General features: G+C 41.1%; 1 protein-coding gene across 9 annotated transcripts in view; it reads right to left on the bottom strand.

Moving 5' to 3' along the window:
- Positions 1 to 24081, bottom strand: part of rptor (regulatory associated protein of MTOR, complex 1) — a 323941-nt gene that overhangs the window by 175286 nt on the left and 124574 nt on the right. For 5 of the 9 annotated variants that reach the window (XM_034188053.1, XM_034188054.1, XM_034188058.1 and 2 more), the window contains exon 7: positions 3163 to 3234. The exons of the other annotated variants lie outside the window; for them this stretch is intronic. In XM_034188053.1, coding sequence (XP_034043944.1) covers positions 3163 to 3234 — 72 coding nt within the window. The remainder of the gene's footprint in view (positions 1 to 3162; positions 3235 to 24081) is intronic. 9 annotated transcript variants of the gene reach the window in all.

Raw genomic sequence — 24081 nt, 5'->3', positions numbered from 1 at the left:
GTACCAGTTCCTGCCAATATCCAGCAACTTCGCACAGCCATTGAAGAGGAGTGGACCAACATTCCACAGGCCACAATTGACAACCTGATCAACTCTATGCGAAGGAGATGTGTTGCACTGCATGAGGCAAATGGTGGTCACACCAGATACTGACTGGTATCCCCCCCAATAAAACAAAACTGCACCTTTCAGAGTGGCCTTTTATTGTGGGCAGTCTAAGGCACACCTGTGCACTAATCATGGTGTCTAATCAGCATCTTGGTATGGCACACCTGTGAGGTGGGATGGATTATCTCAGCAAAGGAGAAGTGCTCACTATCACAGATTTAGACTGGTTTGTGAACAATATTTGAGGGAAATGGTGATATTGTGTATGTGGAAAAAGTTTTAGATCTTTGAGTTCATCTCATACAAAATGGGAGCAAAACCAAAAGTGTTGCGTTTATATTTTTGTTGAGTATATATAATATAATCAGAGTTAAATTTCAATTTCAATTTATTTCATTTTATTTGAAGCCAAATCACAACAAAGCTGCTTCAAGGTGCTTCACACAAGTAAGGTCTAAACTTACAAACTCCTAGAGCAAGCACACAGGTGGCAGTGGTAAGGAAAAACTCCCTCTGACTATTGACAACGAAACCTCAAGCAGACCAGACTCAGAGGGGTGACCAACTGCTTAAGCCACCTTGACATTTGCATGAATTTTATCCCCGCACTGGCACTCAATCTTGCGTGCCAATGAGTAAATTCATCATAAACTTTGTGTAAAATGTGTGCACAAAGAAAATTTTGAAATGTTCAAAAATTTCTAGCACACATTAATTTTGTGCCAATTGTGCAACTAGTCGAGAACATTGCACAACCTATTCGCAAACACTGCATGTCAATGCATGTCATTGTGCGCAGGATCTCGCACAACTTAAGAGTTTACTCATTGGCATGCAAGGTTTCATACCAGTGCGGGGATCAAATTTGTGCAAGTGTCAAGGTGGCTTTAGGCCATCCTAACAGTTACAAGGTTTTGACAAAGTTTTACAAAGCTGAGGAAACAGAAAACAGGAAATCAAAACAACATCTGCTGCATCAGCTTCAGGCATGGCATCTTGCCAACAGTCTAGCATGCTGTTGTCCGCAGGCACCAAACCCGTGGAATCTAGAGCAGGACCTGGAGCAGACTGTCCTGAAAAATTGACTGTGGACAAAGATGACTAGTAGTGGAAGGTCCAAAGTCACCACAGCAGGTAATCCATCAACATTCCACCTTGTCCTCTTCCTCTGTCACACCAACCACCTGCATGTCCTCCCTTACCACTTCCAGAAGCCTCCTCTTTGTTCTCCCTCTTCTGCCTGGTGGCTCCTTCCTCAGCATCTTTCTCCCTATATACCCTAGGTCCCTCTTCTGCACATGTGTAAACCATCCCAATCTCGCCCCTGTGATTTGGCTTCTAAACCGTCCTACTTTCACTGTCCCTTTGATATGGTCATTCCTTAACCTGTCTGTGCATGTCACTCCCAAAGAAAATCACATCTTCAGCTCTGCCTCCTGTCTGTCCCTGAAAAAGACATTGCTTGCATGGCAGCATGTGTTACTCCAAAACCTGGATGTACCTTTCAGCATTGATGGTGCCATCACAGATGTGTAAGCTGCCCATGCCATGGGCACTAACACACCCCCATGCCATCACAGACGCTGGTTTTTAAACTTAGCGCTGGTAACAATCTGGACAATCTGGTCTTTTGTCCGGAGGACACGACGTCCATGATTTCCAAAAACAATTTGAAATGTGGACTCATCAGACCACAGCACACTTTCCCACTTTGCATCTGTCCATTTCAAATGAGCTCGGGCCCAGAGAAGGCGGCGGCATTTCTGGATGTTGTTGATTTATGGCTTTCACTTTGCATGGTAGAGTTTTAACTTGCACTTGTAGATGGAACGACGAACTGTGTTAACTGATGATGGTTTTCTGAAATGTTCCTGAGCCCATGCGGTAAAATCCTTTACACAGTGATGTCGGTTTTTAATGCAGTGCCGCAAGAGGGATCAAAGGTCACGGGCATTCAATGTTGGTTTTCAGTCTGGCTGCATACATGTAGAAAGTTCTCCAGATTCTCTGAATCTTCTGATTGTATAATGGACTGTAGATGATGGAATCCCTAAATTCCTTGCAACTGAATGTTGAGAAACACTGTTGTTAAACTGTTGGACTATTTTTTCACGCAGTTGTTTACAAAGCGGTTTGGAGCGACGAACTGTGTTAACTGATGATGGTTTTCTGAAATGTTCCTGAGCCCACGCGGTAAAATCCTTTACACAGTGATGTCGTTTTTTAATGCAGTGCCGCAAGAGGGATCAAAGGTCACGGGCATTCAATGTTGGTTTTCAGTCTAGCTGCTTACATGTAGAAAGTTCTCCAGATTCTCTGAATCTTCTGATTATATAATGGACTGTAGATGATGGAATCACTAAATTCCTTGCAACTGAATGTTGAGAAACACTGTTGTTAAACTGTTGGACTATTTTTTCACGCAGTTGTTTACAAAGCGGTTATCCTCACCCCATCTTTGTTTGTGAATGGCTGAGCCTTTTGGGGATGCTCCTTTTATACCCAATCATGACATTCACCTGTTTCCAATTAGGTGTTCTTTGAGCATTCATCAACTTTCCCAGTCTTTCGTTGCTCCATCCCAACTTCTTTGAAATGTGTTGCAGGCATCCATTTCAAAATGAGCAAATATTTGCCCAAAAACAAAAAAGCTTACCAGTTTGAACATTAAATATCTTGTCTTTATGGTGTATTCAATTGAATATAAGTTGAAGAGGATTTGCAAATCATTGTCTTCTGTTTTTATTTACATATTACACAACGTCCCAACTTCACTGGAATTGGTGTTGTTTGTAAGCACTGACCTTCACCTTGGCTACTCCTTGTAACCTGACTATTTCATTGTGTGTCCTCTCATTCACACATGTATTCCATCTTGCTCGTACTAACTTTCATTCCCCATCTCTCCAGAGTGTATGTGCACTTCTCCGGGTTTGTCTCAACCTTGTCCCAACTCACTACACATCACAATGTCATTAGCACAGTCCATGAAGATGTCTGTCTGATCTAAAGAAGTTAAAGAAAAGGACAGCTTACAATCTTGGATCAACTTACATGCATCTTGTACGCACAGTATAGAGTTGCTGATGCACTGAGTCTGCTGATGCGGTGAGTCTGCTGTAGATGCTACACAAAATAAAGTATTTCAGCACATTCACATGCTGACATTGAGTATGAAGTACTTACACTGTACAAAATTAAAGCCACCAGTAAGACTTGAGCTTAAAACATACTAATTTAGCCATATGCTAAGAGACAAGCAGTTTGAAAAGTGATGCTTCACTTTATTTACAACTAGCTGAGTTAAATGTTCTACGTATGGGTAATAAAGAACAATTTTAGCCATGTCATTGTATATTTCATGTCACTTTAGTTAAGGTGTATTAAGTTGCATTGCACTGTGTGTATGTTGTCATCATTAATTTTCATGGAGCAATTTGTGACATTCATGAGACTCAAGTGAATGATGATATAAGGTGACAGCATGTCATATCACTACAACGCTCTGGCATGCCGTACACAGCAGGTACATTTTAACTGAAAAAAACACACGCCTTAACTCGCACGTAGCGTGCACCGGCCTGTTCAGATTGCAATTAAACTGCACCCTAGACAGACGCTACTACGTAGTACCTAAAGTGTGATGCTTCCTACAAGGGGATATCAAAAAGTTTTGAGCCTCACACAGAAAGAGCAAGATATTTGGATTTATCATGTTTTATTTTTCAACATAGTCCCCTTCCAACTCCATACACATGTTCCATCTAGTTTGCCAGTCATTGATACCCTATCGGTAGAACTCAACATCTTGTTCCCCTAACCAGCCCTCCGCTGCAGCAGTCAGCTCATCGTCACCCTCAAATCTCTGGCCCTGAGGGTATTTTTTCAGCCTGGGAAAGAGGTGGAAGTCGCTAGGGGCTAGGTCTGGAGAATAGGGTGGGTAAGGAAGAAGTTCATAGCAACACTCATGCACAGCATCCATGGAACCCGGCTGGTGTGGACTGGTGCGTTGTCCTGGTGAAGCAGAATGCCACGACTGATGCTGGAGGGTACATCTCTTCCACACAGTGATATGAATCAACACTTGAAGTGAGCAGTATGATTCTACATGAAATAAGTAGCTAAGGCATTGATGTAGATCAGGTGTGATGCATTGTAATATCCGACTGGGAAAAATGTGTGAGACTCAAAACTTTCTGACATACCCTCGTACCTGACCCGAGTACCCTGTGAACTGCGAAACTAAGGGCTCCACTGAGTGGGTTGTGATTTAATATGTAAGACTGACTGTGTGTGTGTGTGTGTTGGTGCAGGTAGGCTTTCAATCTAAGGGGCACAGTAACCTCCCCCTTGGTGCCCCCAGTCACCATACAAAGTTTGATTGTTTGCTTGCTTAATTACTGTGGCTGTGCATAGCAAACACACACACAGGCAGGCACGCAGTCAGCTAGTCAGCTTTATATATTAGATATACTGTGTTAATGTTGACAGTCAGAGAGAAGGAATGACAAATGTTTTAGATGCCAAAGGATATGACAGTACAGCTCAAAGACTTGAGGAAATAACTGTTCATTTTGTGTAAATGTTTGTAATGCTAAATATTCTTGCAGTATGCTTGTCTCATATCACTAATCGAGTAAAACCTTTGCACAAAGATGGATCAATTATTCATGTGTTTTCTTTCCCAATGTGCACAAAGTTCTGGATTTATTCCATTGCACTGTCCATCAGAAACTTAGTTAAAATCTTCACTTGGTACATCAAAGTATGAAAATCATGAGAAACACTTTATTCCACAGTTAGAGCTTGTGGGATGTGCAATAAAGGTATTTTTAAAATATGCTTCTTGCCAAAGTTAGAAAAAAAGAAAAAAAATCCATGACAACCAGACATTTCACAAAAGTAATGATGTGATATTTTATTGATCTCCATCTGGACGTTTCCCTGTGATTTGCCCTGTTAGTGGGCCATCACTGTGGCAAACAATCCTTTGGTATATTCTGAAAACAGAATTAACATGTCATTTCCACAGCTCTGGACAGTTCAGTCAATATGTGAGAAATGAAGGCAGTTTTCACATGATGTAAAACTTTAATTATAACTGAACCTCTTGACTATTTGTGTGTTGATTGTGCTGCTGATGTTTGCAGCAGCTTCAATCTGGTTTCTGTCTTTTGTTGAGTAGACTTTAATGAGCTGCTGGTCTTAAAGGAGGCGGCGATCTACGGCTTGCCTTTATTACAGCTGACTGCTGCCGTTTGTCTCTTTCAACTTGCAGCCATCCCTACGTTTAGCAAAAACCCAAATAATTATATTATCAACATGGCTGTTTGGCTACTTTTGTCTTTATTTCAGCTGCTTCATATGCTTCGTGCTGCAATAAAAGTGTCCAAAACCTAAACAACTGCATTCATTCAGCAGCTCACCAACTGAAACAAATCTATGTACATTCAACTAAATTGCATTTTCTTTTTACTTGGGAGAAATCGCTCTGATCAACTGTAAAGAAACCCGAATAAAAAAGTGTAACTTATAGAAAAAGACTCAGCAGGAGGAGAATTAGAAATGTGACCAAGGCTCTATGATATACAAGTAATGAATGTCTATGAGTGCAATGGTAAGAATATGTTTGGTATTCTTACCATTGCACAAATGAAAAATCCTTCATTATTTGTTTTATATAACACCTAAAATAGATCCTTGTCATTTGATATTTTATTAATTTATAAACAAGAGAAAGGGGACTTACAATTTGGTGTGTCACTGTTTCTTTGAGGTGAAGAGGTCCCAAACAGTCCAACACCAACTTTAAATAGCAATCCAATCCAATATCAACATCTCTCACAGTCTTAAAATGATGATGCCCGCATCATCCATACATGGACTTCTTTGTGTACGACTGCCGTCTGCTTTCCTCAGTCCAGCGAAAAATTGTGACAGAAATTTTTCGAGCTCTTTACCCGACAGCGCTTTTACTTCAGCTAGAGTCGTCCCAGCGAATACTGCAAATGCCTCCCGATGGCTTACACCGCACTGGATTCGTTTTGTGTGTGTGTATGTCAGAAGAATGAGCAACATCAATAAGCTCGTTCAAATCACTGTCACCAAAACAAACCCCACCATGTTTGTTTTTAAACTAAGAGCCGTCGCCGTGCTTTAACGTTAAGGTGATCGCGGCATGCAATGAATGGAACAAAATGTACGGAACCAAAATTACACAGTAAATGGGACAAAATGGCAAATGGGATGAATGATCAGTATCACGTGACATACAAAGCACCAATCAAATGACAATGATCTATTTAAGTGTTATATAAATTCTGGATAAGTGCCTGGCTTTGCAAGGCTAGGTTGAGACATAACACCAACAAAGTCAAACACATGTGACCTGCATGATGTAAGCACCCTGATAAAGTGGTCCAGCACAGAGAAGTTATCTCCTATCATCTTCTCACCTAAACACACAGATTGTATATACTGTTTGCATTAGCTATTATCAGTGCTTTAACCGTGTGCAATGGGCTTGTAAACCGTTGGTTTGAGCCACATTTTGGCCTCTGGAGACTCCAAAGCCGGTGTTTCGCTCTGTTGGGAGCTTCGCTGTAACTTCACTTACACAGAATTGGACTTTTTTCCAGGTAATTACTGGCGTACTTGCTTTGCTATTCACTGACTGCCGCTGCATATTGTGGGTGTATTGCAACTGTGTGTTTTTATTTTTTGGACTGGTGTCATTGAGGTGTTCGCTCCTCATTACAGCTACTATACTGTGGCTTCAGGAGCCATCAGAAAGGGTGTTTCTGTAAAGGTGTCTCGGAATTTGCAGCTCAACATGAGGAGACCATTATTCATTAGGGTATTTTGGTGCCCCCTCTAACACTCAGTGCCCTAGGCACAGCACGTGATGCGCATGGCAGCTGCTATGGTACACTGTCCCGTCTGGATTGTTTTGAGTTCAGTCCAGATTCTGATTTTGTTCTAATCTCTTGGTAGTCTTTGACAAAAAGAAACATTATATTGACTGAAACAAACTATTATATCACATAATATTTATTGACCAAAGGCAGCAGAAGGACACTTGTTAGTACAGCACATGCTGAAAATGAATGAATCCTAACTCAATCAACCCTGAGGGAGCGATGCAATTAATGCACAGCCAAGATCAGGCCAAGAATCAAAGATTTTCAGAGCATATGACTCATATTTCATTGGCTGGGGTTCAGGAGAACAGACTGCATCAGAAGTGGACAACTGCTACTTTGGGTATTATTCATATTAATTCCAGTTTTCTCCTCAGTGCTGGCTAAAGTTCCTGGCATATACCCCAGTAAGAAAACAAACAATTCCTCCAACCCTACCAACAACACCTCTTACAATGTTACAACACACTGATTTCTGCCCAAAGTAGACCACAAATATTGGATACGCAAATACATTAAAGGAAAATTCTCACTTTTGTGAAGAGTACAGATAAGAATCCCTACTTAATCAAGTATCTCAGGGGATTGTGGGTAAGTATGAACAATGCAAACATGACAATGTACAGTACTCGCAAATCCCAACAATGTATGAGTGTTGCATAGCAAAGTCAGTTTCACAGAATTGCCAAGCAGAAGAGAGCATGCTGACTTGAGCAGTTTGTGTTTTCACCTCTCAAACAGGATCTTGGCTGAAGGCCAACTGTGCCCAATTCTCCATGAACATGTTGAGTTGCATCAGAAAGGGCATGTGGTCTAAATCCTGTGCCAATTTATTACAGCCCGAGTAGGACAAAGTCCTACGAGGACCCTATTGTAATTGTGCTGTTTATGATTATTTATTATTATTCTGACTTTTCAAGCCCCAATTTTGGCCCTTGCCTAAGCTCAAAAACTCAAACTTTGCAAAGCCGTCCGGCTGGATCCGAAATTCGATATTTTGGGGGTCGCGCACATGCTTGCAACAAAATGGCAAAATAGCGCCCCCCGCAAATTTTCAAAAAACTCTCCCCATTGAGGTTTTTGGTCATAGCCTCACGAAATTTGGTACACATATTTACCATGCTGGGACGCACAAAAAAGTCTCTTAATGTCATGGTGAAATGTCGACAGGAAGTCGGCCATTTTGATTTAAAGTTTCAATTTTGAGGTCATTTTGGCCATTTCCACTACTTACATTTGAACGAACTCGTCCTAGGGATTTCATCCAATCATCTTCAAATTTGGTACACATCATCATGACCCCATGCTGATCAAAAATTATCAAAAGAATTTCTGTAGGTCAAAAGGGGTGGCCGCTATGGTTCATCAAATCTTGGCAAGCATTTCTGAGCACGCCGTTTCACTTCAAACGGCTGTCACGCCCACATACTTAATCGTGGATCCTTCAAACTTGCTGGATAACATGAGGGCTCCGCCCTGAACATCACCGTATATTAACTTCCCACCTACATTATAGTGCCCCCTGGTGGTAACAGGAAATGTCCTACTTATACTTTAACAGGAGCTGATGTCACATAGTTAACACCATCGACTTCATTTCACTTCTAAAACATGCAGAACAAGTTGGTGAACGTACACGATGATCGCCATGAAGCTGCGAGTAATGGTGTCTGTGTGGCGGCATGCCGAATATCGACACTTCATCATGAAATTACGTTCTTCCTTTTGATGGCTTTATTTCTGTCATATCATCATGAAAATTGATACAAGGGTCAAGCATGTAAAACCTCTTACAGGTCATAGGGTCGTCGCAAAATGCCTCTATAGCATTGCAACATTCAAAAACCACTCCACATAGGGGTTTTTTGCAGTAGGGAGATGAAAATTGGTACATGTGTGTAACTTGCATAGATGTACAAAAAAGTCTCTTGCACCATTGGTCTACTCCAAACAGGAAGTAAGCCATTTTTAATTTTCGTGTCATTTTGGCATGATTTCCACACGTTGTATTTGAATTAACTTGTCCTGGGAATTTTGTCCAATGCACGTCAAATTTCTTTCAGATCCTCCACAGACTATATTGATCAAAAGTGATCAAAAGCTTTTTCTATGTCGAAGGGTGTGGTTCCTATGCCTTCGCCGTGGAACATTATAGTTTAACAGGTACTAATGTCACATAGTGACAGGTACTAATGTCACATAGTTAACCCCATCAACTTAATTCCACTTCTAAAACATACAGAACAAGTTGGTGAACGTACATGATGAACACCGTGAAGCTAGGAGTAATGGCGTCCATGTGGCGGCGTGCCGAATATTGATCCGTTGCCATGAAATTACATTCTTCCTTTTGGTGGCTTTAATTTTGTCATATCATCATGAAAACTGATACACAGGTCAATAATGACAACCTCTTACATGTGATAGGGGCGTCTACACCTTACTCGTGTATTGCCTTGAGTTGTCCAGCGTTCCCATCTGCCTACAAACATAATGGTTAACTCATTTGTAGTCTTAAATATGGACTAATACATGTAATAAAAAGGTGGGATCCATGTATCAGCCAAGAAAGTCAACCCCTGCATCCAAATACTCGATGTACAAACATCAGTTAGTACAATTGTTACTGCAGTGCATACAAGAAGTAAGCAATCAAGTAGTAGGGACGAAATACAGATGTAAGTGAGTACAGCCTCCTCATCGGTGCTCTGATCTGAATGTTAACAGAAGATGCATAAGTCCGTACAGAAGAATGCTACAAAAACTTCTATTTTTCAACGGCAGACCATTTAAAGTAGACCTGCACTGAAATAAATGCAGTCAGATCTTTGGACCAAAAAATGACATATTTACACATAAGATCCTTCTGAATTTAGTAAAGTAAATCTGCAAGCCCAGGTCTGTCATTCAACAGAAAAATCTTCATTTAAAAATAACAAATTTACAGCTAACATTTAGCCCTCCGCAAAACTGTCCCTGTCATCATGGACGCCGCCGAGACATCACGGAGAAGACCCTCTCCCAGCATGCATTGCGCGCGCCAACTGTAATTTGTGGATTTACGTCAGGTTTCATCTGCACCTTTTTGTCTTATGTCTTTTTCTTGGAAGGATCTACTTTTTTTAAACTTCATATTGTCTTGGGGTACGCTTGGTGAGTACACATTTCTTTTATTTGCGCTTGAAAATTATTTTGGGGGACTTTTTCATATGTCTGTTTGACTGAGTGGTGTTGCATTGAAAGTCTACTGTCTTTCGCCTCTGATGTACCGTCGCGGGCTACGGAGGCGAGACCCGCAAAGAATTCAAGTCATTAAAAAGATATAAACCTCTCTCAGCGGCCACGGAGCTCTACGGCTCTGATTACCGAGATGTGCGGAGCTGCGGATTTTGCCGCAAGTCTGTCCTTGCGAGCAACAGGTGTCACCGGCTGCTTTGCATTAAAACAGCGAGCATAGTCTCTGGACTTGTGCCAAGGCTGCACCATTCAGTAGAAAGAGCCATGTCTGCGGCTGCACAGCAGACACGGGGGTGTGAGTGGCCCGCAGCGGAATTTAACGAGCGCATGCACTCGTTAAGCGCAGCGGAGGCAGAGAGAGAGAGGCGTGGGGGAAGAACGTCGCCCGCTGTCGATGTCGCCGCTGATCTGAGCATGTACCATGTATCAGAGCTGTATCTCACATTCATTGCAGCTTACTTTTGGATGGTGAAACCAGGATGTGTATAACAGCAACATTACTAACAGATAAAATCAATTTCAATGCGGGATCGGACTGAAGGCGGGAGCGCATCGTCTCGTCCCTGACGTCATGGAAAGGACCCAGATGTACAAACTGTTTTCACAGAGGGCTAAATTTTAGCTGCAAATTTGTCATTTTTAAACGAAGATTTCTCCGCTGAATTACAAATTTGGGCTTACAGATTTACTTTACTGCATTCATAAGGGTCTTATAAATACATATCAGCTATTTCTTTCTGAAATCTGACCACATTTATTTCAATGCAGGTCTCCTTTAAGTTTGCTTGTGTCCAGAGCAGGAGGTTCCTGGCTCAGTATCACCCCTGCCCATTCTTCATGGAATGTGGCGTTACATCAGGAAGGGCATCCGGTGCAAAACCTGTGCCAAATCCACATGTAGATCCTTACTGGATACGCTATGGTGAATCCAAGAGAAAAAAGAAGCCAAATAAACTTACTAGCCTTTTTAAAATGGCTCCTGATGTGTATTTGTACAATGTCACGGTACCTTGGACATGATACGCCCACTGTCTTCTTTGAATTTTCCTGGGAAGTTCTTCTTTGGCCACCGGGCTCCAAATGCAACATAACATAGCCTGCTTGCACAGTATGGAGATAATAGAGCATCCTGGCAAGGTTGGACTCCTACGAAATGCCTACTGAATATTTGGATACCGTAGGGACTGTGATGTGCAGCTTTTTGCCGACCACATAGTAAGCTAGTAGGTGTATTCAGATGTAGCTAACATCAATCATAATTCATATTTGGCTTTTTCTCCCCGAGTAACATCAAGGATGTTACAAAGAAGCTCATGACAGATATTTAACACTCATGGTATCAAATGCAAATATTTATACATAATTATACCCAACAGCAATGGCAGATCAATTGTACAGTCATGTCTTGCCACATATTTCGGAGGTTTTCAGCCGCTCACAATGAGCATCACTTGGTTCCAAACACTGCTTAAACTCAGTGTATCTAGAGGTTTGCAAGGAACAATAATGCAAGGCTGTGCTTTGTTGAAAACACCGGTACTCTGTTTTATACTTTAAATGTGAGAATACCCTTTCCATCAACATTGAGAGAGACCTTGATAAGTTAGAGGACATGTTTATTTCTGCATCTTTAGTGCTGAACAATTTCAGCTGATATTGAGGAGAACTGTCAATGCTGTAAAGTGAAACATTGTTGAGCAAAGCTTCCATAGTCGCGTAAAGATTTGATGCTATTGTATCAAACACAGCTTGAAAGCTAGTAGACAAAAACCCAACCTGGGAAACAATTTGTCTCAGGTTGAATCAAAGTAATAATCAGACTTTTTTCAGTGAAATAGAATAAACTGTAGGTTTTGAATGCTGCAACAAAGGGTGAGAATTTTATTAAATACACATTGTATATACACATTGACCACTGCTTGGTCTGATTTTTTTTCTCTGACCACAAAATAACATCAAACCAAAAAAATGCCATACAGTCAGTGGTGGCCGAGCTCTAACAGATGCAAAGTTTATTTTATTTTATGAAATCAGGTATCACTAAAGCTCAGCATAGTTGATCTTTTTTTATGGGTTTTTTTGTTGTTGTTTTATAAGTTTCATTATCCTCAAATCAACAGAAAAGGTCAGCTGTGACTGTTCTCGGGTGCTTTTTGTGTTCTTTAAAATGAACTTTAATGCATATGTAACATATGTAACGTATTTAATTTGATTACGACGTCTTCATTAAAACATCACAGAAGATAATCTAATTGGGGGAGTATCCTCGGTTTTGCCTCCTTACCAGCATGCCAACACTGAAATACCAGAATTACCTCGAAAACAAAATTTAATGTTGTCTTGCATCCAATTTTAAAGTTTGCTTGTGTACCATCACTAGATGCTTGTTGTCACTGCATACGTAGCTGCGTGAGTCAGGTGGGGCTTCACCACAATGGAGACACAGTGCTGGGGACAACCTGCACAAACTCAGCATCACTTCTAACAGAAAAATGGTGTACACTTTTGTTTGTGGCTGCAGTCACTGAAGCAGTTGTGAAAAGTGCAGTTTTTTCCCAGTTCCCAGTGAGACAGTAAGAGACAGGAAGACAAGGCAAATGGGAGAGGATTTTAGCGATACGTTTTAGTGATATTTAATGTGAATAATGATACTGGGGCTGTCCCCGGAAGTACGTCATATGCTCTTTTATTTAACCCCTTTATGGCCCACCCTCAAACGAGACTATGGTTCCCTATTACAGGAATGATAAATGGACTGCATTTATATAGCGCATTTCCATCTGTGTCACACCCTCAAAGCACTTTACAATTATGCCTCACATTCACCCATTCATACTCACACACCGATGTCAGGGTGCTGCCAGGCAAGGCGCCCACTACGCACCAGGAGCAACTTGGGGATTAAGGCCCTTGCCCAAGAGCCTTTAGTGATTTTCCAGTCAGGCTGAGGTTGAACCGAGGATCCTCTGGTCTCAAGCCCAACCCTCCACCTAGGCCTGGGCGATATATCGATTTTATCAATTAATTTGACTTTTTTGTTGCGGACGATTTAAAAAATAAAAAATTCTAGTTTTTTCGCCTCTTGCTGCGGCACACCTTCCCCCCCTCCCTGTCCCATTTCCTTCATACAATAACAAACATGGCTAACCGCTAATGAAGAGCAAGTTTCATTAGTGGTTTGGGATTGCTGAGACAGACGTGGAACAAGTGACTGCACACTGCAAAGTTTTTCTAAAGCCCATTGCAATAAAACACAGCCGCACAACAAACCTATTCCAGCATCTAAAACAGAGGCATCCAGCTGCAAGGGAGAAATGCCACACTTTGCGAGGGGAACAAGAGCGCAAACCTCCGCTAAAAAGCAGCTTACTCTGGTGGAACCATTTACCCAAGTGTATTTTTTAAATCAAAAGAACAGCTGGAGCTTCAATTCCAGGAGGTAAGTAGGGGTTAGTTTTGTTAAGTTTTTGATAAAATAAAGCAAAAGTTGTTTTGAGTTATCGCTGTCATTTGTACTAAATGTTTTCTTAAAAAAAAAAAAAGGGGGAAAAAAAAAATTCAGAAAAAAATCAAAAGTCCATTAAAAAAAAATAAAAAAAAAAATCGGAGATTTTATTTTTAGGTCAAATCGCCCAGGCCTAGCCTAACCACTAGACCATCACCTCCCAAGGACCATTCCTGTGAATGCTTGTGGGTGGTAGGTTGAGTTCCTGTGACGGAAATGGGGCTATAGTCCCCACTTGAGAGGTAAAATTTTTCAATTTCAATTTATTTGAATTTATATAGCACCACATCACAACAGAGTTGCCTCAAGGCGTTTCACACAAGTAAGGTCTAACCTTCCTAACCCCCAGAGCAGCAGTAAAAAAAAATCAAACAGGGACACAATGGCTCATGTGTGCAAATACACACACGCACACGCACGCACACGCACACACACACACACACACACACACACACACACACACACACACACACAGAGAGAGAGTACCTATTCCCTGGGTGTTTATGTTTTTACTGTGTCTGAAAATTAAATATAAGTGACTCAAACCACTCTACCTGTGGTGAACACGGATGGGTTGCACAAGTCTCCTTGAGCCTGCAGGTTAATGGAGTCCATTATAAAAGAAGACAACAAAACGTGGCTGAAGCTCAATGGGGTGCCGAGATGACAAAAAGCAAACACTATTAAAACAAAGATACCGTAGAGCAAATTATCCAGACCAGACGCACAAAAAGAAAGTGATGATCCTCATTGACCATGTTAATTTAAACAGCCGGTTCAACGAGAAAGACCGTATGGATTTATGCAGTATCACCTGACTCCTATATACCAAACCATCCGGAGTTTGATAATTCCCTATTTCAATCTATAATAACTCATCTGGCAGTAAAAAGAAAAAAGATCAGACCTCAAAATGAAAAATCTGACAATTCTATCAGTGCAGCAAAAGGAACTGAGAACACACACTAAGTCATTATAAGATGACAGATGAATAATGCAAAGGGTAGAGCATGATTACGTGCATGTGACTCATTGTGCATCTTCTTTTTTGCTTTTAGCCATGAGTGGGCGCACTCGTAACTGCGTGAGCATGAATGGATGTGTGCCAATCTTTGGGTAATATCCATCTCTCTATAATGAGGAGATTGCAGACCTGATCTCAGAAACACTCAGTGCAAACAAAGCAACATATCTGAAGCCACTCAGAGGAAACCGCAGAAAAACAGTCTTGTAAAAGAAGAAGAAGAAGAATGTGGGGCTGCGCGCTACAATAATCCGTGCAGTAAATAGGAAAGCACTGCCAGCAGAAGCTGATTAATGCAGAACATCCAGTGTAATTATCACATTAGCATATTGTAATCTCACGCATTACCATGAAAATCAACCTGACAGATTACTTGTTTCCTTTGGGACTTATCGGGACACAATTTAATTGTTGAGAATTTTATTCAGAGTGATACTCGTGAAACTAATCTCACGGGGAATTTCAACAACACAAAACACGGACGAGGAGCATTCACGAGAGGTGCACTCAACATACCAAATATCAAAAAGCAACTCTTACCTTGCAATAAATATTTCAGCCGCACATTAAATATTCATTAAAATCAAAGAGGAATGTGGTCGAGCTTTAATCTGTCCTGCAAATGCTGGCACCACAAACACACAAACCACATACGCGCTTGACGTAAACCGGATCTGTGAGTGCTGCAGTGCATGATCGGAAGGAAACAAATAAAACCCTTACATCCCACAGCTACTGCTGTCATCATGCAGGAAGTGACAAAATATTTTAAGGAAGTTACCAAGTGACCATTCAAACCAGCTTCGCTCATTCTCCTACTTCTGATGCAAAGATAGTCATAGAGCTTCTACTTGGCCAAAATGCTCACCATGCCAATGGCAAACAAGGCCGTGAAAATAAAACATGAAAGAATGCAAAAACTGCGTCGTTCATCAGACTCCATCTCACCTTGTCTTCTGCTTCTTCCTCTGTCACACCAACCACCTGCATGTCCTCCCTCACCACATCCATAAACCACCTCTTTGGCTCCCATCTTCTCCTCCTGCCTGGTGACTCCATCCTGAAGCCCCGGTCACACGGCACTAACAAAGGACACCGAAACCAAAACGAAACAAGAAATCTGGACTCACGTTGACTTTCTGAGACATCGTTTAACCATCGTCCAGCTTTGTTTCTGTAGCTGGCGCTTCGTCCTAATTTTCAAACTGTTGAAAAATGTGAACGAATCCTGACGACAACCTCAATTTGTCCGTATTCCGTTTTGTTTTCTCTCTTGACAGTTCCTCATCGTTTGTGTAGCTACCATACCGTCAACGTTCTGTTTGATTGTCGTCCAACTTCGTCCAACCTCCAGTCTCTCTCTCTCTCTCTCTCTATGTCTCTGGCTGTGACGTGCGTGTGCACAGGTGGCTGTGGACAGCACAGACTCGCTGCACAAATGATCACGCTGTCACTTTGTTTTTCTTTTGTTAGTTTCTGTTTCATTTCAGTCTTTTATGCGCTCTGCACTCACTTTTCATTGATGGGAGAAGTCCAGGCTCATTCGACCACTTTTTCTAGACGATTTGTGACTTTGGGACTTTTTTCCTTCGTTCAGCTAACACCATGTGACGTCAGCATCAGTCTTGTAAACCTTCTCTCTTGTAAATACCCTTTTGTCACAAATCCTGCCACCTTTCTCCACTCTGCCTGCACTCTTCATTCACCTCTCCACCAAACTGTTCATTACTTTGAATAGTTCACATTAACTATTTAAACTCTTCTACCTTCACTACCTCCATTCCCTGCAACTGTAGTACTCACACAAGTACTTGTACTCTCATCCACTGACTTTCATTCCCCTTCTCTCTAGAGCATACCTCCACCTCTCCAGGCTAGTCTCAACCTGCTGTCTACTTTCAATACAGTGCCTTGTCTTGTTAGAATTGACAAAGCAGATGGTCATCCCATTGATTCTAGTCTGCTTGAGATTTCTTCCTGTAATGAAAGAACACTTTTCATTAACATTTTAAGCCGCTTATCCAGGTGTGGGTAGCGGTGGCAGCAAACAAAGCATCTCATTCCACACTTCCCTATCCTCTGCCAAGTCTGGTAACTTCCCAGGGGATCCTGAGGCATTGTCAATCCAGGTGGGAAACAGAATCCATCCCATGTGTCCTGGGTATTTCCCAGGGTCTCCCAGGGGGCATCCTCACAAGATGTCCGAACCACCTCAACTGAGTCCTTTCAATGCAAAGAAGCAGCGAGTCTCCACCCCCAGGATAGTCGAGTTTCTCAAGTTGTTCAGGATTGTAACCTAGATACCTGAAGGAGGAATCTCATTTCCGCCGCTTTTATTTACAATCTTATTCTTTCAGTCATTACCCAAAGTTCATGATCATATGAAAAGGATAAGAGGATAAATCGACTGGTCAATTGACAGCCTTGCCTTCTGGCTCAGCTCCTTCTTCACCACGGCAGGCCGGTACACTATCTGTAAACCATCAGATGCTGCCCCAATCCATCTGTCAATCTCATACTCCAACTTACTCTTGAACAAGATCCCAAGATACAATCCTCCACCTAGAGCATTTTTCATTACCACTGTCGACAAAATGCTTGGGTGGGTAAAACTGAGACCTTACTCTTATATAGTGCTTTGAGGCGACTTATGCATGTACATTAGAATGACACAAACTGAGCTCCTCCAGGGACTACAATAACTACAATTGTAAGGCATTAAATTGTGTAATGTTGACATTAATGTTCAAACCACATATGGTTATGATGGTCTGTAACAGCACAGGTTGAACTCACCCACAATAATTCCTTTTTTTCTCTCAGAGGTAACAATAATGACCTATTATCAATGATGCCGCTCAGCAGTGGTCAAAATAAACTATGGTGGATGCTGCTATTCAGTGTGACCCGAGTCTGAATACGTTTTAATTGCACTGGAGGGTCTTGTTGTCCCTCCCCTACATTGGGCCAACAGTGGAGTACTCCCACATAGGGCTAAATGATCGAGTGCCTGAAGAGGTTACTGGTGTGTTGGAGCAATCAATGACCTTATGTTTATCTCTCGCTTCATTCATTTTCTTTATGATCATCTTCAGCCTTCATTCCAAACAATACAATCTGTGCACTATGTGCTTTCATCTTTTAAGGCCATTCAATATGTATGCACACAGTGTGTGGGTGAGGTGTGGAGCTCCATGCTTGGTTCTTCGCTTGCATGACTAAAAGACCGACAGCAACTCATTTACTCTTTGGCTTCAGTTTCCCTTCCTTCATTTTTTACACACTTCCTGTACTGCGTGGGTGCAACGGTCAAGTGCTCAGATGGCAACGTGAACTACAAGCTCATAAAATGATGGACTCTGCCATACTAGTATTTGCATGTATTATCTTGTATGTGCATCTACTGTAGTGCAGCATGGTGGATTACATGCCGATAACTGCTGGTAATCTCATCAACATAAAATCCTTAGAAGATTGCTTTACATCAGTGAAAAGCTGGATGTCTAGTAACGTCCTACTTTTAAAATCTGATAACATTGAAATGATGGTTCTTGGTCCAGTGAGACATTGGCATCAATTAGACCAGCTAACGCTCAGCCTAGGCTCGTGTGTCATACATCACACTGACAAAGTGAGGAAGTTTGGTGTAATTTTTCATCCTACGTTGTCCTTTGACCTCCACATTAGAGAAATTACGAGGACTGCTTTCTTCCACCTGTGAAATATAGCAAAGATTCGTCCCCTCCTGTCTATGGCTGATGCTGAGACACTGATTCAAGCATTTGTCTCTTCTAGATTAGACTACTGCAATGTTCTATTTTCTGGTTTACCACAGTCCAGCATTAGGGGTCTCCAATTGGTTCAAAATGCTGCAGCCAGACTTTTGGCAGAAAGTTTGACCACATTACACCCATTTGGGCATCTCTTCACTGGCTTCCTGTCCCAGTGAGATCAGATTTTAAGGTTCTGCTACTAGTCTATAAAATTGTTCACAAACTGGCAAGTCCCTATCTGGCTGACCTAATTAAACCCTACGTACCGGCCCAGGCTTTGCGTTCTCACGGTGCAGGACTACTTTGTGTCCCTAGGGTGAATAAAACGTCTGCGGTTCACAGAGCTTTCTCTTATCATGCCCCTGTTCTGTGAAATGTTCTCCTGCGTCAATAAACAGTCAGATTCTGTAGAGACTTTCAAGTCCAGACTTAAGACTCACTTATTTTCCCTTTCGTATGGCTAGCATACTGGCATAGTATAGTAATACGTATGTAAAACGACGACGTATGTGTATAGTAAAACGATGGATCGATAAGCGGAATCAATAATGGCATCGATAAATAAAATCTTATCAATACCCATCCCTTATTATTTATGTTAAAATGTGTTAGTTATGCCAAAAATGTTAAAAACACACAGAGATGTTTAAATGTTTTATAAAATGATGTTTAAAATATAAAAGATAAAAATGGAAGAATAGAAAGTTCTTTAAAAACAGGTTTACCATTTTTACAAAGGTTGTAAAATGTGTAAATGCATAGACAGTTCTTTAAAAACACGCAAATACTTTTAAAATGTGTTTCAGATGTCTAAAAGAATAAAAAGAAATATACAAAGATATTGAAATTGTGCGCAAGTGTGTCTTTTGGAAACACCTGTTTTTGATGTGTGAGTTCAGCTCATGAAAAATGGGAGCAAAAACAAATGTGTTGCATTTATATTTTTGTTCAGTGTACTGTCCTTCGTGCACATCTTTGCATGTTTTGTGATGTTTTATTGAACCCGATTAAATGGTTTAGTTCTCTTATAAAAGTCATGCATACACGGGCTCTTGTATATGCCCCAATTTCGACGTGTGTGCACAAAAAGTTATGAATCTTATCCAACTACCCCATCTTACTGTCTGTCAAACACTCGAGACTCCACCAAACTACAAAAAAAATGACACAGCTAACGGAGAACACGGCACACCTCACAAAAACATGATCCTCTTTGAGTTTGTTCATTCTTTCCTCAGCCACACACACACACATCTCTCAGCTTACAACCCGTCACAGTGACTAAAGCCACATCGAGTCTTTTCTCTGAGGTCTTCACTTGCTCTCAAATGAAGAAAGAGAGCACTTTTATCTGGGCTGTAGCCCTGGGAGCGCCCCAAGTGGCCCATTACACAGTAACCACCGCACAAAGCAGCTGGAGGAATAAAACACTTCTGCTCCCCAAAACCTTCTGTTTCTGCCTCGTCTCTGCACCATCTGAGCCTTTCTACTTAAGAGTCCCCGACAATGTAAAGCTCGGACAGTTTGTTCACTTTAAACACAAGCCACAGTGCTTGAGTGTAAAATCAAAGCGCAATTTGACAATTACATACTTTGATTATCTGATTTTTAGAAAATTTTGCACATACTGTGATTTCCACGTTCCATTTGTTATTTTTACACACACCTTTTATGAATCATCGGTCTGCATTAGTAGAGATGCTAAACCTAGACAATAATAATGATTAAAAAGTAAAATAAATATTTAAAAGTCACCCATTTAGGAGAAAATTACAAACAAAATGCTCTGTTTAACAGCTTCGGGTTGACTTTTACTTTTAATTGATGATTTATTATCAACTGGTAGTTACAGTCTTGAACTTTAAGCACAGAATTTATAAATATGTTCAGAAATGGAGAAGGTGACGGTCTCTAGTGGTTAAGTATTGAGCATGAGACCAGAGGATCCTCAGTTCAAAACCCAGCCTGATTGGAAAATAACTAAGGGCCCTTGGGCAAGGTCCTTAATCCCCTAGTTGCTCCCGGTGTGTAGTGGGCCCCTTGCATAGCAGCAGCCTGACATAGGGGTTGTTGAATTTTAACTTTCTGCTCGTGCAGATATTCAATTTTCTATTTTTTTAAAAAATATTAAGTTAATTATAATGTCTATTTCCACTTGCCATTATTTAAAGAAAATCGTGACAAGACAGACTTATTTCAGTTTTTATTTACCCTTATATTTTTAGTGAGCCAATAGTTTACATTCCTCAAAATAAACTACATAGAAAATTCCAGAAATTGATGAAATGACTTATAAAAGCTTCCGAATGAAAACCTAATATAATCTGGGATTCATTTGGTAATGTTTGACTGCAATGAGTTATAATTCGACTTGCATTTCTCTATTGTTTGACAGAGTTACTGATGGAATAACTTCTAACAGCTTCTGAATTATTTGCCTACCTTTACAAACTGTGACTTATATTATGGAAAAATGGGAAACTACAGAATTAAGCCTCAGCATTTGGAGCAAACCTTTAGATTTCAGTTTCAAGTTAAGGATTTTCATAGGCCCAAATGTTCCACAGCTCATCATCGACACACACCTGATGTTCATGAGCGGCTCATCAGCAGCAGGTTACTTAAACCCAGGCCTTCAGCTCATTCACTGCCAGGTTTTTGCATTGCATTCTGACTGTGAAGCTTCCATGACCTTGACCTTGACTTTCCTGTTGCTTCCATGCGCTCTGACGTCTGAACTCTCCGTAGCTTGTTCCAACGTAACCTGGCCAACTCTAATGTCCATAGTAGAGCTCCTTGATGTTTTGGTGTTTCCAGAAACTCTCCTGCGTGGCTTCCTGGTCACACACATTCCTGGCTCCCATGCCACATTGTGCACAATATCACTTTGAAGCCCTCTGGCTCACAGCTACAGAGCGTGTAGCTCTGTCACGCTTCAGTTAAGTTCCCTTATGTTCTGTGAGATCCCGTTCTTACCCTGCCCCTGTTTGTGACTGTGCATGACTAAGAACTGTTTCCAAGAACTGGCATCTTGAACTGTTCCAAGAACTAGTACCAAGAACTATTACCAAGAACTGTTTTCCCAGAACTGTGTGAACTGTGATACTGAACTACTAAAAAATGTCCAAGTCGTTTCTAAAGTCAAGTCCTGCTTAACTAGAACTGTGTCACAAGACACACAGCACCTCACCTTTGACCTCTGAAGATATTCATGAACTGTGAACGATTCCTGAACAGCAAACCTCATTTCCAGAACTGTGAACAATCCTGTTTTAAGCCTTCATTGAACTGTCTGTTGTTAAAGGCTTTAGTGTTTATGAGTGCGATCACTCACCTCCTCTCTCCTCCGTCCTCCTAGTTCCTGTTCTCGGCTCTATGCGTCCCACCTGGCCCCGGCTCCAGTCCCATATACTCCAGGATTTCAGTTCTCTTACAAGACTGGCTCGGGAACCTGCAGCTCCCTAATTTCCACCGCTACAAGTGGGCTGACTCTGTATTCTGCAGGCACCCCCAACGCAGTATTATTATTTATCCAGTTATTGTAAATAAATAGCTTTTCGTTCACAACCAGTTCTGTTCCTTGCTTCCAGCATTTGAGTTCACTGTCTACACCGGATCGGTCCCGTCCGGACCTCTAACCGTAACAGCTTATCTGCATACTTGAAGCCTCTGAAATGGGGACAATGTATAAAAATGCCTGCAATTTCTAAATGGTTAATGAAATATTTCTGATGAACCCCCTGAATCAAAGATGATAGTCTACACTACAAGTACTTCTTGACTGCTGAACTTCAGCTCCGTGGTGGTGGTGTACAAAGGAAAGTTTTCATAAATTGCATCACTATCCAAATATTTATGGACCCGACTGAACACTTTCATTCAAGAATCATCATTTCAGAAGTTCTAAGTTGTGCTTATAAGGCGAGCAGACAAGGTGATTCTACTGACACCCCTGCACCCACATCTAAACCCTGTATGATGTAAGCGTAAGATGATGTAAGACTTGATGCAAGTTACTTTTGTAGAACAGCAGCACAGTACAGAATGGACAAGTGTTATTTGCTTTGATAGCCCTTTGATAGCTGGCTGGCTATCAATATTTCAGCAGAATCTTGGAATAACACGTATTTAATGCTTTTGATGACGTTTTTTTTTTGCTAAATCACCACGAACGCATTGTGGCCATGACTGTGAAGAACTAGCTGTTCTGTCAGCATCACAGCTCCTGAAACCTTGAAGGATATCAGGAATAATGAATGTTTATGAGTGCGCACATTTCATCTTTCAGCTCATAAAATATTCTTACCATTGCACCATTGAAAAAAACATTCATTATTTGTTTTATATAATGCATAAAATAGACCCTTGTCATTTGATATTTTATTAATTTATGAACAAGAGAAAAGGGACTTTTGTTGTGCGTCACTGGTCTTTTGAAGTCAAGAGGTTCCAAAAAGTCTAGCAGGAACTTTAAATAGCAGTCCAATCCAAAATTGTTCACAGTCAACTTACAAAAACAGTCAGATAGTTCAAAAACAATCCAATCCAAAATTCTTAGTGTACAGACTTTCGTCTGCTTTCCTCAATCCAGCGAAAAATCTCGCAGAAATTTGTAGAGCTCTTCATCCGACAGCGCTTCTACTTCACGTGACACACAAACCACCAGTCAAATGACAAGGATCTATTTAGGAGTTATATAAAAGCCGCTGAAGGCATGTATGTATGTATATATGTATGTATAAAACACTTGCATCACTGCTATATCCATCTCAATCCAGTGAGTGTGGGCTTTTTCCATGCACTCTGTCTTTTGTGAAATTACTTTTTTCAAAAGTGATTTCACCATAATGGGTTTGTTTGTCTGTATGTTGCCCTGTGATAGAGTGGCATCTTGTCCCTGCCTCACACCCTATGACTGAGGTGTAGGCTTCAGCCCCCTTGTGACCCTTGATTGGAGTAAGTGGGTATAAAAAAAAGGAACGAATGAATGATTTTGCCCTTTTGTGGATCGTTGCAGTGGATATAAGTACTCTTTAAGCCTGGTGTGCCCAACCAGTTGATCTCGGGCTGAGTTCCAGACGATCGCTTGGAAAAAAAAAAATCTATCACTGGACCTGAGAGGATTTAGTGCTGCTATGACAGACTGATGAACAAGGTGGCAGCAATGCACCAATAAGGATGCCAGCTGCCATTAAACGCCACAGAAGAAGAGCTTTTCTTCTTCTTCTTCTTCTATGGTGGAGAAGAATTAAACAAAAAATGATCATTTTTACGATGAGTGAAGGTTTCATTTATTCGAATGGCAAATCCTTCTGTCTTATCTGCAGTGTAAATGTGGCTTTACTGAAGAAAGGGAATTTGGAGCAGCATTTCAAGAAAATTCATGATTCCCAGCTGAATGCACGGCCGAAAAGTCCAGGAATTGAAAAGTCGGCTAACAGCACAATGGTCCATAAATATGAAAAAGTGATGAATGTGACTAACAATATTGTGTGTTTTGTTCAGGTCAGGAGT

The sequence above is a fragment of the Thalassophryne amazonica genome, chromosome 15 (assembly GCF_902500255.1).
Source record: "Thalassophryne amazonica chromosome 15, fThaAma1.1, whole genome shotgun sequence".
Lineage (NCBI taxonomy): Eukaryota > Metazoa > Chordata > Actinopteri > Batrachoidiformes > Batrachoididae > Thalassophryne > Thalassophryne amazonica.
The sequence above is the reverse complement of the archived record's forward strand: the minus strand, read 5'-3'. Positions and strand labels throughout refer to the sequence as shown.